Source organism: Sphaeramia orbicularis, chromosome 4, assembly GCF_902148855.1.
Source record: "Sphaeramia orbicularis chromosome 4, fSphaOr1.1, whole genome shotgun sequence".
Classification (NCBI taxonomy): Eukaryota; Metazoa; Chordata; class Actinopteri; order Kurtiformes; family Apogonidae; genus Sphaeramia; species Sphaeramia orbicularis.
This window is the reverse complement of record NC_043960.1, coordinates 36,222,180-36,238,187: the sequence shown is the minus strand read 5'-3', so window position 1 is coordinate 36,238,187 and position 16,008 is coordinate 36,222,180. Positions and strand designations below refer to the sequence as shown.

Below are 16,008 nucleotides of genomic sequence, written 5' to 3'. Positions count from 1 at the left end.
CAAAACGCTGGTAAGTATCTCACAGGGAAAATACGAACTGGCAACATACAAGGGGAAACACAGGGCTTAAATACACAAAAGGGGTTGAAGACAATGAGACACAGGTGGAACAAATTAGGGCGGAGTCAGGTAATCACACAGGTGGACACAATTAGGGACAGGAAGCAAAGACACCAGACATGACACATGAGGGAAACTTAACAAAATAAAACAGGAAAAGACACACAAGACAGACAAGACAGACAAAACCAGACTAATGTCTGGTGGCAGGCATGACAAAATTTGTCTCCAGAGAGGCATAGACACCACAGAAACAAACCATTAGACACCTTATCCTGTAATTCCAAGATTGTCATCTTGGAATCTGTGAAACAAACAACAACCTTTGCTTGACTTCATAATACTGTTTCCTGGAAACCCTAACCTTAAGATAGGCTTAAATAGAACAAATGTAAGTGCAATATGCATGTTATTAGTTATCTTTTATAAGAGAGTATTTTAATAACTGATTTGCAATACGTCAGTTTAGACATGGCTCAAATGTAACTTAAACCCTAATCCTGAATCGGGTTAAGGTTAAAACATATTGATATGAAATAAAACAGGGAATCAAATCTAGTAAAAAAAAAAAATAGTAGTAATAATATCTGGAGGAGTATAAAGTATAGGAATCAAAAATGTTTTAATTACACTTTTTATGGTAGTTTTGATATTTTGAGATCAAGCTGATTTCTATTACAACTCAAGAAAACACACATTTAATTATATTAGATTTCAGTGCTTCTTGTATTTTATATAAGCTAAATACATAAAAAGGAGAATTTTTCATTTTCTAATTATGAGATGCTTTCTCAAAATCAAGATCTCACCATTATGAGATTAATTGTCTATTCTGTTCTCCTGTACATCCTAATTTGAAGAGACAGTAAACATGCATTTTGTGTTTTTTTTTTGTCTTTGTTCTGTAGTGTATCCATAGAGATCTAGCAGCCAGAAACATCCTACTTTCAGAGAACAACGTGGTGAAGATCTGTGACTTTGGTCTTGCTAGAGATGTCTACAAAGACCCTGACTATGTCCGCAAGGGAGATGTGAGTCCTTTTAACCAGTCGATATATTATCAATCACACAGTTAATCTATGTGAAACCATAAACAGCGGCTCTTCCTCACTGCTGCAGGCACGTCTTCCTCTGAAGTGGATGGCGCCTGAAACTATCTTTGACCGTGTTTATACCACACAAAGTGATGTTTGGTCGTTTGGGGTCCTTCTCTGGGAGATCTTTTCTCTGGGTAAGCCTATTTTTCATTAGTATAGGTAACTCAAGACACTTTATAACGGCTTTTTGGCGTCTGCATTCTCACCTCTGTTATATGTTTTATAGGAGCCTCCCCTTATCCAGGTGTTTGTATTGATGAGTCATTCTGCAGGAGGCTAAAGGAAGGTACCAGGATGAGACCTCCAGAATATGCTACCACTGAGATGTGAGAAGAAACCTGACATACACAGTATAAAGATGTACTCGGATCTCTTGACTTTACCATCAATGCTAATCATTTATTTCAAACAGATACCAGACCATGTTGGACTGCTGGCTGGATCGTCCAACAGACAGGCCCACGTTTGCAGAACTTGTTGAACATCTGGGTAACCTGCTACAGGCCAGTGCCCAGCAGGTCTGCATTCATAAAACCTCTTAAAACCATGAAGAGTCAACAGTTTCATAATAATCTCTAGAGCAGGGGTGTCAAACTCATTTTAGTTCAGGGACTACATACAGTCCAATGTGGTGTCAAGTGGGCCAGACCAGTAGAAAAAGTAAAATTACATTATAAAAATGTTTACATCAACAAACTATTCTTTTAAAAAAAACATGAACAACATGAAAAATAATGAACAACCCAAGATTTCGAATGAACAAGTGCAATTTTACCAGTGTTATGCCTCAATTTCTCATTTACTTATGTACATTACAACTTAAAGAGGATCACAGTGGATCTACAAAGACATTAATTATTTATTAACAGGCAAAATATTGTTAAAATTCCATTCACTTCTCTTAAAACATTTCATGTAGTTCATATTTGTTCCAGTCATTCATATTTGTTGTGAAAGGACAGTAGATGTAAACATTTTCATGTAATTTTACTTTTTTTACACTAAAACATCATTATTTATTATTTATATTACTATGATAGTATTTTACTGTTCCAGCCCACTTGAGATCAAATTGGGCTGAATGTGGCTCCTGAACAAAAAGTTGACATCCTTGATTGTTAATATTTTCAGTGTAATTTTTGCATTTCACAAATTCATCTCATGAGTGGATTGGACCCTTTGGCACCCCAGCTCTACAGTCTTTCTATTGCTCTGTTATTGTTGCATTTGTGAATGAATAAGCTCAAATTAAATATTTGTTTCCATATCTTCCGTGAGTACTGCCAGGTTTATGTTAAGACATTTAGGAAGACATTAGCTGAAGTTGATGAACAAGCTGGTGCACACATGTTAAATCAAGAAAAGTATGTTAACATTATGTAAAGTACCCTCTGGAAGGCATGGATTGAGTAAATGTTCTTTTACAATGACATTATGCTCACATTTAATGAGACATGTGGGATGTGTTGATGTTATCGTGTTTTAGGATCGTTCTATGAAAATGTACACAGCACATTTAGAACCTACAGTTTGCAGCAGCTCTTTCCAGATTCTAGTCAGATGTATGTGTTATATACACAAACCAACTAGACAACACAGGTAGGAATGTATACAAACAATACTTTGGGTCAGAAAGAACAACACATCTGCTCTAAAATCTGAAATAGCAAGATATCAACAGGTTTTCTATATGCATAAGCCCCTTTTCAATAAAATCAAAGTGGAGGCTGTGTTTGCATCATTCCCCACTTGAACACACTGAAAATAAGCAGCTGGAGTTTGCAGAACTACATGTCAAAGGGAATATGACTGTATATTCATTTGAACTATATGAGAATAACTAACACTAACACTGCTGGTCTTCAGGATGGGAAGGACTACATCCCTCTGACAGCAGGTGAGGCAGAAGGAACGCCGGTGACCCCTGACCCCAGGAACCCCTACAGCCAACCCCAGAGTGGGCAAATCCTGGAAACCCAGCTTCATTATGACAATGCTCCATCTCTTGGGTCAGCATGACGAACTTACAGCTATACATATTAATTACAGATTCTCAGTGGTGTTTTTTAATGTTTTTAATGTTGTATGTTCCATCTGCAGACTGTCCCAGCAGAGTGAGAGATGCAGTCGACCCCTCAGTGTGAAGACATTTGAGGACATCCCTGTGGAACGCAGCAGTGTCATGGTGAGTCTGAACCCACACACACCATTAATAAAACTGTTTGTGTAATTCTTGGTAGTTCTACTAGGTTCAACATGACTGGTTTAGCGCTTTGGAAAATGTTTCATCTCTCATCCAAGTGACTTCTTCAGTTCTTCTTCTATTTATGTAATGTTTCTGTGTGTGGGAGTGGACAGTGGTACCGCCTATAAGCACTTGACATAAGTGTAACTTGTATGTATTTGTGCTATTTTTGGGTATATGAGGAATTAATAGTTTGTTCGTCCATTATACTTCTATGTCACTACATCTAACAAAGAAATATTTTAAATATAATAGAAATAATAATAATAGAAATATTTTTACTCCATTACATTTGTCTGACAGCTGTAATTCTTAGTTACTTTTAAGGAGAAGATTTTCTCCTATGCATCATGTAACAATCTGTTAAAATCTAAACATAAACAACCAGTGGCTTCCATTTTTGGCACCAGAATTGGAGTTAATGGTGATAGAGTGATTTTTTCCTGTAAGTTTCTCATGTGGTTACCTCAAAAAACAAAGATCAGAGACAAATGTGAAAAAAAATTAAACAAATATAAACATATATTTGTAATAAACAGATCCTGCTCCCATACTGGTGCTTCACTATTAGTAATTATATAATGAAATAATAATCTATCAGTTAGAGGCAGTGAAATAGTACACTTACTTAAATACTTTATCTACATTTTGCGGCTGGTACTTATGTACTTTTCCCCAAAGTAACACAAAACACAAACATGTTTTTTGAGCTGTGAACCAAACTGTACAACCCAGTAGTGATGAGTTGCGTTAGTACACATGATACTACACATAAAATCAACATGTGTATTGAAGTCTGCATTTTGTTGATGAAAGTAGCTCATCTCATCCTTTCTTGTTTGGAAATCTTCTTGAGTCTTACGATCCTGATGATAATGTGGAATTGAACTTCAGAACAAATGGAGAATAATGTGAAGAATGTGAGAATATTATGAAATCTGTGTAAAAAAGTCAGTGTTACTGCCTCTAATCAGAAGTGTCCGTCCAAGCCATTTTTCAGCCAGATTCTACCAAAGCTCGTCTTTTTCCAACAGGTTGAACTTAGGCCATTTTTAAAAATGTTTAGTTTTTAATTTTATTTTGAAGCACTGGAATCAGATGCTGGTAGTGATTTTGACTTTTAATAGCACACATTGGTTAGAATCTGAAACGACATATTGAAACACCACAGTGACATAGGCTGCAAAACTACTCTTTTTGTCTGTGAACTGTGGTAGGTTTAAGAGTCTTCAGAGCTTATATTCCCCATAGAACAGAACTATATGATGATGAAGAAAATGAGGCAAAAATAACCTATATATAATGCACATGTAAATTGATATGTATTTTTAGGTGTTTATAAGGTGGCAAAACCAGACCAAACGAACCCTTTCAGATTATCTTGTGATTCTGTCATATGAATGTCCCTGAACTACTCATGTCTCCCATCTATGTCTAGATGTTCAGACACTGAACATCTCCATCTCAGCCTCTTTCCTCTTTTCATAATCAACACAGCATAAGTAGTTAGAACGTGCGTAAAATTAGACTTTGAATAAAGGCTTATGCATGCATGACATTCCTGCACAGGACACTTATTCAGTCTTTAATTAAAGCTACATTGTTTGTAGTAATGAATCCAACTCTTAATTACTTTGCCATTGTGTTTTCTATTAAGCTGCAGTTTAAGGAATAGTTTGTTCACAGATTAATCCTTATGGTTTTTGTCTTTGTTTTTTCAGTAACTGAAGTTTCTCAGAATATAATCACTTTTTCATGACATTCTCCACAGTGGACTTTTACATTTTACACTAAAATAATATGTTTTTTAAATCAGTGATATAGACTTGTGCACCTTGTTTTTAATTTTACCTTGTATATATCCCATATTACCTGTATACATCTTTATATGGTGTACATATTTCTTTTATTTGTAGTACATATTTTAGTTTTTCTTAGTAGTTTCGTATATGGTCAATATTTTTCAGTATATATTTTCAGTATAATTATGTGTAATATTTCATACAGTCTTTTTTTTTGCATTTAAAGTGTTTGCTACTAAACAGAAACAGAGCTACTAAACTGATTTTTATTGTTCCTGTAACAGTGACAATAAAGACCTATTCAATTCAATTCAGTTCAATTCAATTCTATTCTATTCTATTCTATTCTATTCTATTCTATTCTATTCTATTCTATAAGAGGTCTATGGATGTGTTTATGCTTAAAAACTGTTGATGCGTGGAATCCACTACAATGAGTAGGTGGGTATTATACTAAAAAAATAAGATACTGAAGAAATCCAGTTGGACATATTTTAAGTCAATAATACCACTAGTATTTTATTTTTCTAACAATTCATGCCTGAAACTGATAAATACATACTGTACTTAAATGTAAGTGTGTCTCTAACAGGAGGGTCACACAGACAGTGGGATGAGCTTCTCACCGGAGGAAGTAAAGGCTTTGGACCAACAGCTGCCAATCACACCCAACTTCAGGTGATGGCAACAAAACTTATTGAAATGTGTGTAAATTTCCATACTTTGTGTTTGTAAATGTCCCTATCCTGTTTTGTCTCCTCAGCCAGCTGCTGCGCTGTAAGAGTAAAGAGTCTTTGGCCTCAGAGTCGTCCAATCAGACCAGTGGATACCAGTCCGGATACCACTCTGATGACACAGACACGCCCATCTATGCTAATGAGGAGGTGATCATGAAGCACAAGATGCTGAAGAAGCCTCCGCTGCCCAAGACGGTTGACAAGTTCAATGCAGAGATCCGCTACAGTACACCTCCTGTCTGACACTCCAAACTCCCCAACCTTTAACCCCGAGTCTTTCATTGTACAGTATTTGTTTACCTTTTACAGGTATTAGCCCACACTTTAGGAACTACGTCATCACATGCAATAGAGCTCTTTTCACTGTGGAGATATTTTCACAAGAGATAACTTAATAAGTCAGATGGGGAAAAATGAAGGTTGAATGATAAGTTTGTAAGTGCAGCTCTCTTTGGACAGCCTGAGGAATGCTATCATGTTTACACAGCAAGTGGAAGGTCTGTGGAGCTGAGACATGAGGATACGCCTACTTCCTGAAGCACAATCCACCCACTTCCTCTATCACAGGAAATGACATCTGGAATTTTTGGGAGAAATGAATCTCTTTCTTTCTTTCTTTCTTTCTTTCTTTCTTTCTTTCTTTCTTTCTTTCTTTCTTTCTTTCTTTCTTTCTTTCTTTCTTTCTTTCTTTCTTTCTTTCTATCTTAGTAAGGAGGATGTTCTCTCAGATCAACATGTTTCTACAGTCACATTTGTACAGATTCTTTAATCATTTGACAAACAGTATTTTATTGAAAGTGTATTTACTAAACCTGCAATAAATGTATCTAGTTTTATAAAAATAAAAATATTCACTGGTTAAAAGTAGCCTTGTGTGATATTTATTTTCTCAATCTCCTGCTCTTTGCATTGTTGAAACTTAATGATCTATGTGTGTTTTTGTGGTTTTTTTTGTGTCATACACCTCTCATTTCCTTTCCTTCTGTTTTAGACAAAACAATACTTTCTCAGCCTTGGCCATTCTCACCCTGTGTGTCCTATAGGAACAATGCCCTCACAACCTTGGTTATTTTCTTAGGTGTATTCAGCTCACAATGCCCACTGCCCTACAGTAGCCCTGCCAAGGCCAGTAAAGACCCATACGACAACAACCACAGAGCACTTTACTCTTATAAAGCAGGTTGAAAAATCAGTCAGTTTTTCAAACACTTGTGATCACATGTGACACATCACAGGACAGATACTGGGTGAAACCATAGTCACTGTTTTTACATGAGACAAGGGAAGAAAGTGTTAGTTTGGACTTCTCAAGACTACCAGACCAAATGTTGATAAGGAATAAATGATAGTATTGATTGATATTCTGACTGTAAGGTAATATAATATTATTAGTGGCTTTATTATTCTATATTAGTACATAAATATACCAATCTACCTTTTTTAACAACAACAACAACAACACTTGCTAGCAGTACTACATTTATAATTATCATGTATTGTGAAAAGTTATACGTAAAGTTATTATTATTATTATTATTATTATTATTATTATTATTATTATTATTATTATTACTACTACTACTACTACTACTACTACTACTACTACTAATACTAATAATAATAATAATAATAATAATGATAATACTAAAAAGTGTGAATGCATCATTGAAGAAAAACAAACTTTAAAATTTATAGATTTTTTAAAAAACTGAGGACTCCAAATCAGTTCCGATAATTAGTGCATAAGTAATTTACAGATTAAGAGTAAACCATATATTAACTATCATGAATGTAGCATTATTACACTAATTTGTTGAATAGTCTTCTCTGATTGGTTAATGAAACATTCCCAGACTCCTTGCTATGGACACAGTCCTGATCACAGGGATAAATAAGCTTTAAATCTAAAATAACCTTTAAATCAATGTTTACTGGTCAAATGTTTGATTTCTTTTCTAGAAAATGTTTTATATGATGTGATGTTGTGCTGAATATATATTTTTTGAGGTTTTTATCAACATATTACTTCTTGCTTTGTCTTCAGCTCTTTTCCTACTTTATTTTATTTTATTTTATTTTTTATAACTTAGTCTTTATTGACATTCAATATCAGACATTCATATGTACATCAGATGCACATATATCATACATTTGTAGTCTGCCCTAAATGCCAAAATAATATTTTTGTTTTATGCCCAAACACTGAAAAGAAAGGCAGATAAACAAAAAACAAACAAAACTATGTACAAGTGTGATCTTTACCATACAACACAATCACTGATTTGTGAAAACAAAATCAGGCCTATAGAGTGTGACATAGTTAACCAGTTTACCCAGTATGAAGCAATTTTTTTTCCAGTTTGAGATTAACAAAAGCTGTTATCGTCTCCATTTTATAAATGTCCATTGTGATTGTTTTCCAGCTTTAAAGTCAGCTGTAACAGAAGACTGACTAAAGGCGAAGAGGTGTTGGTCAGTGTGAGTGGGTGCATGAGAACACAACGTATTATGTCTGCAATCAAAGACAACAAAACCCCCAGCTAATTATAGCAGAGTACTAGAGGAAACGACTCAAAGCCTCTGAGGAGTTGTTTCCACAGTCCTGCACATATAACAAGAGGCCAAAATTAGAAAGCCATTGCCAGTGGAGAAGGTGTGGAGAATAGTTTAATGTCTTAAAAAGATCCATGTAAAGAGACAGAGTCAAAGGGTATTTATTTACATGTCACAATACTGATGCATTAGTGAAGTGAAGGAAAAACAAATTAAAAGCTTAATTTTATAAAATAAAGTCATTTTCAGTTGGGATACAGATAAATTCAGATCAAACTATATGAGAAAACAATATTAAAAATGAAGATCACCTTATTGAACAAACAAAACTATTGTTTATGGCACATATCAGTTCAATAGACCTGGACAACAGTGCACTCTACTGTGGTAAACCTGGAATTACACCCAAGGAAACACAAGGAAATCCATCTGCAGCAAAGACCTGACACATCTTCAGCTGCAGGAACTCTAATTTCCTCTGGAATGGACAAACACGCCGGAGGCATTACTGTGCACTGACAGGAAATACCTTGGCATTCAGAGTCAGACATCAAGTAGTCTGAATGTAAAAAAAACATCCAACCTGACAGATGCATACGGGTCAGTGAGGTGACAGTGAAAGGTTTATGTTCTTGTGCTTAATTAAAATGGATTCACAGTTGAATATAGACATGACATACAAATAGTTGCATTAGTGGCGTGACCTTAAAACGTAGAATTCCCCAAACACCATATCTGGTTATACATAATCTTACTTTGGAACTGTTTGATAGAAAATAACTTCAGAGGGGCTGTAATGTTACTCATTCATTTACAGTTTCACCATCTGACATTTGCAGATGCATTCATTCTGACTTTTGGTTAGAAACAGAACAACTGTTGAAAATGCAATGTAACACAAAGCTTTTGAAACAACCTTTTGAAGAAGGTTCTGTTCAGTTTGTCAATTCTTATGACTGACTGTTTTTTCCATGTCTCCATTGGTCAAAGTCTACAGCTGTGGTCACATGTGACTGGACTGACTTTATTTAGACTCCCACCACTAAGGGGTAGTAACGCTCTAACATTAACATCAAAGATCCTGTAATATTAAATTGTGGTTCTCTATAGGGGTCTCACAGCCTAAAGTTTGGACCCCAGGACCCTGATGCTGTGACATTTGCGACATGGACAGAAATGAAACAGGGTGATAGTCTCTTCCTTGGTCTTTTGAGTCATGTATCTTATCACATTAGAGGAGATTAGCATAAATCCAGCACACATCCACAAAAACTCATATTCGTTCACAAATAATTACAAAGCTGACAGATGGACTTGTTAACCTGTCAGAGTAACATCAATGTGTCAGTCAGAGATAACATGTTTTCTTTCTGTCATGCTGCCAGTTTGTTAATAAGTACTTAAACTGTCTATACAAAACAATCAATCAACAAAGCAGCTTCGATGCATTTTAACACAACTCAAAGTTGCACACACATATTGATCTAATAGATATGCCTTTCTCGCTGACAGGCCCATGGGAGCTTTATCTTATATTCTGTCACATGCCCCAAGCTTTTAAAGGCTGCTTATGCAAGGCTGTCACTCACCTGCTGGCATCCAAGATTGACTTTGGTGATACACAGACAATGTAGCAGCAAATCGACTCCTGGCCTTTGGTTATTCAGAGAAGGAGGAAATGGAGAGAAGAGCAGGGCTGAATTTTCTTTAGAAATACAGTATGAAATAGGAACACAGAAAAAGAAACTTTGGCAAATCAGTGATAATTAAAATGTTAAATGAATCATGATAAGCAAACATAAATAAATACAGTGTGCAGGGTACACTAATACTGAGGCCTGAGGCTTACTGTATTTCATTTAGTTTCATTCTGGGTTGTGTTTAGGAGGGTTACTAAGGTCTGCAGGAGCAGGATGTGATATGGAGCTGTGTGGCAGCCTCCAGGCACAGACTGTAATGTTCCCATCAGCCTGTCAGTCTGACCAGTTGCCTACAGGATATGCTGCTGGGACACAGACGACTCCTGACTGTAAACCCAAAACAGTGAAGCTTCTAAGATGTGCATGTTTCCTCTGGCTGACCTGCCAGTGAAGTTGTCTTGTGGTTGCACAGGCTGTGCTGTGGGGAAGATTTTTGCCATGATTATACTTGTGGTTTGTGAGAATGTGAATCATTTGATATTTTTGATAATTACTTAGACAATTCATAATCACATCCTGTATCAGTTACAAATGGAGTCACAGTGGCGTGGGGTGTTGCTTCTGGGTTTCCTCAAACGCCCTTGTAGTTTTTTGTTCGTTTGTTTTTGAAATAACAGAAACTTTATATCTTCTAAGAAAATAAAATATGCCATATCACAAAGCCCTCTAGAAAGGGAAAAGCCTGCGGTGCTCTGCAAGGACATGTGCTGTGTTTGGATGTTCTGTGAAATAAACTACTACAGTCATAAAAATATTACTGAAATTTGTTTTACAAAACTGTAACATTAGTTTATCACAGTGTTTAGCTGTCACACTCAAACAGTAAATAGATGGGGGTGGAAATTCCACTCAGGGGAGCGTGCTCTTGGATTGATTTGAGCTGCACCCTGAATGTTTACAATGTCTGGCTCTGCCTCTGGTTGTTTATCATGTTGATTAAAATAAAAATAACATATTAAAAACAACTTTAAACACTTTCAAAGACTCCAGAAAGAAAAAAACAACTTGGCTCATCATTGTTTTCCTTTCACCTCCTCATTATCGGTGGTCTGGGATGTGGTCTGTCCTGTAAGGGTTGGATTGGCCGTGAATAATATGTTAGATCACTAAAATACCTAAATAAATAAAATATTAATGTGAGATACTCCCTGGTAAAATGTCCGAATAAAAGAGGATACACAAGCAAAGGTGTGAGAAAGATGGGCAATGATGGCTGGGAGTACAGTTGGTGTCGGCTGCTGCCTTATCGGTACAGACAGCTGCCTGTCAGCCAGCTGAGCCCATAAAAAGAAAAAGAAGAAAAAAAAAAAAAAAAAAGATCACTAAAATACCCACAGGGGGCACTGTACCCTATAACCACTGACCAGTACATCACATATCAGCCACAACATCCTCTCATCTCTGGTTTTCTTTTAATAAAATTACATGAAATGTTTCAAAACAGCTCAGGCCTAAACTATGCAGCCCAGTGTCTGCTGCAGTCATAATGCCATCAGTGACACCAAATAAAGAAAAATATGTGATCCATGTTGCTGTCAGTGGCAGGAAGTATGAGACTCAGCCCATCCATCAGCCTGTGTTTTGTGTGTCTCATGTTGGCGACAGACTCACTGACTGCGGCCCATCTATTGCTTAGAGCAGTCATCAACACTTCAGACTGATTTAAGAGCTATAAACAGGGACTGGCATGCTTATTTTTTCTCATCAAAGATTCCTTTCTTACTAAAGTAAGAAAAAAAAATGGAGTTGATATATTTAAGTGCAGGTTTTCAACAACACACCTGATAGCAATGTTAGCCAACATGTGGTTTAATTAAAGACATTTTTAATGACAGATGAAAATGATTCAAACTCACCACCACTGTGAATACTATGGACTCTAGGAGACACTGACATGTAAAGAATTTATTCACATAAACACAAGTTTAACTCTGAACAATAGACATTGTGATTAACACGGTATTGTGGAGGGTTCACAAAAACAGAAACAGGATCATATTACTTTGTTGAACCCACTTATTGAATCACCCTGCAGTTCAGTCTTCACTTGTTATGTGTAAGAAACAGTCACAACAATAGAGGGTGGAATCTGCACTTATTAGAAAACAGGAACTGCAATTATTTATCTTTTGTGAAACTGGGCTGAGATAAACAGAAGCAGGTATAATACAGGTCATAAAAGCATAAATATTAACATGGTGGAATTTGTTCTGTATCTGATAAAAAGCAGAGAGCAACATGAAAAAGCACTAGAATAAATACTATAACAGAGATAAATGGAAGAGATATATTTGTGCTATCTATGCAATAGTATTACTGCTAGTTTGAAGCACAAAATGTAATAAATCAGTTTTATTGAAGGTTATACTGACATTTTATGAATGCCAGTCACTCTTTATTCTTGGATTGAGTGAAAATGAAAACCATGAAGAGACATATGCTACTGAGAGCCTCACAGAGAGTCCCAGATTTCCCATGGTGCTTGTAGTGAGGTAAAAAAAATCACCTGGCCAAGCTCCAACCAGACATTGTTAGTGAACATTACTATCTGCAGCTGGTATCACCACATGAGCTGAATGTTTCCTACGCAACTGCAATGTAAATTCACAACAATTGATTGCACAATTATCCATTATGTAGTGAGCTAAGCAGGATGTGCTGCCTCACTGTTATTATGTCTCATAGTCCTACAAGGGGTTGAAATCTGCAGCGCCAGATAAGAATACCGGCTGGACTGTCCATTCACAAATTTCTCATGAGGTCACTCAGCTGTTAGATATTAAAAACTAGTGGGAGGCTGCAGAAGAGCTGGTGGGGGGGCAAGAGAGGACTGAAGTTCAGGATGTTTTTCTTTCTGTCATCATATCGCTGTCGGTTCCTTCCTTCGAAATAGGAACGTCCAACTTCACTAAGCATATCAAGGAAAAGAGAAGTGAAGCACCTATGTCAGCTCTTTGTTTGTGTGTGTAGGTGCACGTGCCTTTGGTGAATAATTCATTCATAAGAGTTGTTGTGCCGCTCAGACACAGCTGTACAGGAAGGAGACCCTCTCAGGTTATCAGTGCTCTCACCGGACACTAACGTCATCCACAGTTACACTACAGATGCATGTTTTCTCTGTTCTCTGAGGGAAAACATGGCAGGGAAACCAGACCAGTGACGGGAGAGATAACACACAAGAAAAAGTCCTTTGTGGTTTTCTTACAAAATTCCTCACAACGAACTGAAATTGAAGAGGAGAGAAAGTCACAAAACAAAACAAAGTTCATGAAGGATTTAAATTATTAGCCGCCGGTCCTAGAGTCAATAAACCGAATTACTTAGCTCAATTCAGTTTATTTATAAAGCTCTGGATTGCAAAAACACCTAAAGGTTTGTGTTTTGAGTTCAGTTCTACTCCTTTGTGAACATTTCTTGCCAATAAATTTAATGAAAAACACTTGTGGACTGCAGACAAAGATGCCTCAAGTCTTGCAAAATGTGACAGAGGAGTATACTGAGTTGCATAGATCAATGATAAACTTTCTTTGAAAATGTTGTGTTTGTCATTTTAAGAGGATTTTTATGGAGGAAATTAACTGAAAGGAACTAAAGCAGATTAAGGAAGAAAAGTCTTAATGATGCATATTTACCACTTTAGAGAGGACATGTCACAGCTGTAAACCATCTGAGGTCAAATTAAATAGTACAAGTATCCCACTGCTGGAGTCAATGTTCAGCTACAACTCTTCTTAGGTACTTAGAGAGTAAAATCAGTCAAATTAACCTTCCAGTGTTTGGAGCTTCTTTAATTTTTGATGCATTTTGTAGTGTACTGTGATGTTTATTGTTGGGAATTTTGTGTCTTTTCTTGAACAAAGTCTTCTATTTGCAGGCATTCACACCTCTGTTCAAGACCCAGACTCACATGTCACTCCTGAATCAGAGAGACGTTATAAACACACACAAACCGTGTAAAATCAAAGATGACAGGATTTTTTTCCCCTTATTGGTTGTCAACTGATGTTTTCCTCCTGGGTGTGGTTTCAGTCAACAATGACTAATCTGATAATTCCATTGTGTCCCCCAGCACGGTTGCTTCATTAACTTTATTTATTCAGGTGCCAGTGTGTCTTTAAAATACTGACCTCAGTCCTCTTTTCTTTACAGTCTAAGAATGTTTTCTGATTTACTTGCACATATTCTAGGCTAGACTTTTCAAGATACTAAAATGATAAATGTCTAGCTCCTATCATTACTCATAATTCCTTGTAGTCCAGGCATATTGTAAGGTTTAAAGTGTTCACAACCTTTAATATAATATAAGATGCTTTCATACAACATTTGCACATTTAGTTAATTTCACCCTTTTGGAAGAAACTGAAGGTTTTTTCTTGTCTTTTAATGACACATTTAACCCTTTCATGCATGAATTATGAGAACATTGATCAAGATTTTTTTCTTTATTCTTCTCTGGGCATTAAAAAAAACAATGCAATTATTATTATTATTATTTATTTATTTTTTATTTTATTTTATTTTATTTTATTTTATTTTATTTTATTTTATTTTATTTTATTTTATTTTATTTTATTTATTTATTTATTTATTTATTTATTTATTTATTTATTTTTTATGAAGCTATTTTTCATGGAGTTGCAAAAATGTCCACCAAGCTGGACACCATGTGTTTAATTTTTGAAGCAAAGAAACATGTATTTACTGATATACTGTGTGAAAAATATGAAATAAAAACATTACATGCTGCTAATTTGATGGTTTCTCACATTTTAACATACACTACAAACAAAAAGTTATGGATATTTTTAATTTTTGGGCTTTTTTTTCTCAGTTGGGATTCTTGCACACTTACTTTTTGTGTGTGAATTGAATTGAAACACATTTTTTTTAATGACCAGACATAGTTCTATTCACAAATGGCAAAAAGGACAAAAAAAGACAAAAAAAAGAAATATCCTCAACTTTTTGTTTGTAGTGTATGTACACTAATACTAGTCATTACTCACTTCATGGACATAATATGCCAAAAAAAAAAAAACAACAACTTTTGTTGTTAATTACAGTCTAATAACACTTACAAGGAATTGATTTACACTCGAACATGTTAGATCAGGTTTATCAAGAACAGCAAAGTTACAGTAATGTTTTCAATTGCAGTGTTTGGGATGGTGCATAAGCATCCACTGTGTTGGCTGATATGGAGCTAAAACAACAAAATCCATGAACATACAAGAGGACAGCTGGAGAATAGCTGTCCACTGGAGTGACCAGTATGCATGAAAGGGTTAAAGATACACACTGAATTGAATAAATTAACATTTAACTGAATCATTCACAATTCCTGGACATGTTTGGTTGTGAAACTTTTTCAGTGTTTTAAATTTAGGTCACCCCCTAAACATTTCCAGTAACATGTGTGATGGATTAACTTCATGCAAAACAACAACTCTGGCTGCAACACTTAATGTGAGTTGTTTCTTAGAACTGATTTTTCCTCTGCAATAATGAGCCAAGATATTTGCCTTAAATTGTAAATTGATTTCGAATAATGTACAGCAACTAGACAAATCTCAATAATAGGCTTACATAATTTTAAAATCTATGAAAGTTTATTAAGATATCTTTCAAAGCAAAAAAAAAAAAAATCGTGAAAAATTCTTGACCCAGGCTTTCGTAATTCATGCATCAGAGGGTATTAATGTCCATGTAGGAAGGCATTTAGCCAGGAATTTTCCCCTTGGGTCTGTCATATGGATCCTTGTCCATGTAGAGAGGACAGTTATGATCTTGGCCGTCAGTAGAGACTAGACCGCC

The 16,008-nt window shown here is 35.7% G+C and overlaps 1 protein-coding gene across 2 annotated transcripts in view; it reads left to right on the top strand.

Moving 5' to 3' along the window:
- Nucleotides 1-6,544, top strand: part of kdr (kinase insert domain receptor (a type III receptor tyrosine kinase)) — a 29,397-nt gene extending 22,853 nt beyond the window's left edge. For both annotated transcript variants that reach the window (XM_030132360.1, XM_030132359.1), the window contains exons 23-30: nt 969-1,091; nt 1,180-1,291; nt 1,384-1,483; nt 1,570-1,675; nt 3,024-3,166; nt 3,258-3,342; nt 5,797-5,882; nt 5,968-6,544. In XM_030132360.1, coding sequence (XP_029988220.1) covers nt 969-1,091; nt 1,180-1,291; nt 1,384-1,483; nt 1,570-1,675; nt 3,024-3,166; nt 3,258-3,342; nt 5,797-5,882; nt 5,968-6,184 — 972 coding nt within the window. In that variant the 3' untranslated portion in view covers nt 6,185-6,544. The remainder of the gene's footprint in view (nt 1-968; nt 1,092-1,179; nt 1,292-1,383; nt 1,484-1,569; nt 1,676-3,023; nt 3,167-3,257; nt 3,343-5,796; nt 5,883-5,967) is intronic.
- The last annotated feature ends 9,464 nt before the right edge of the window (nt 6,545-16,008 follow it).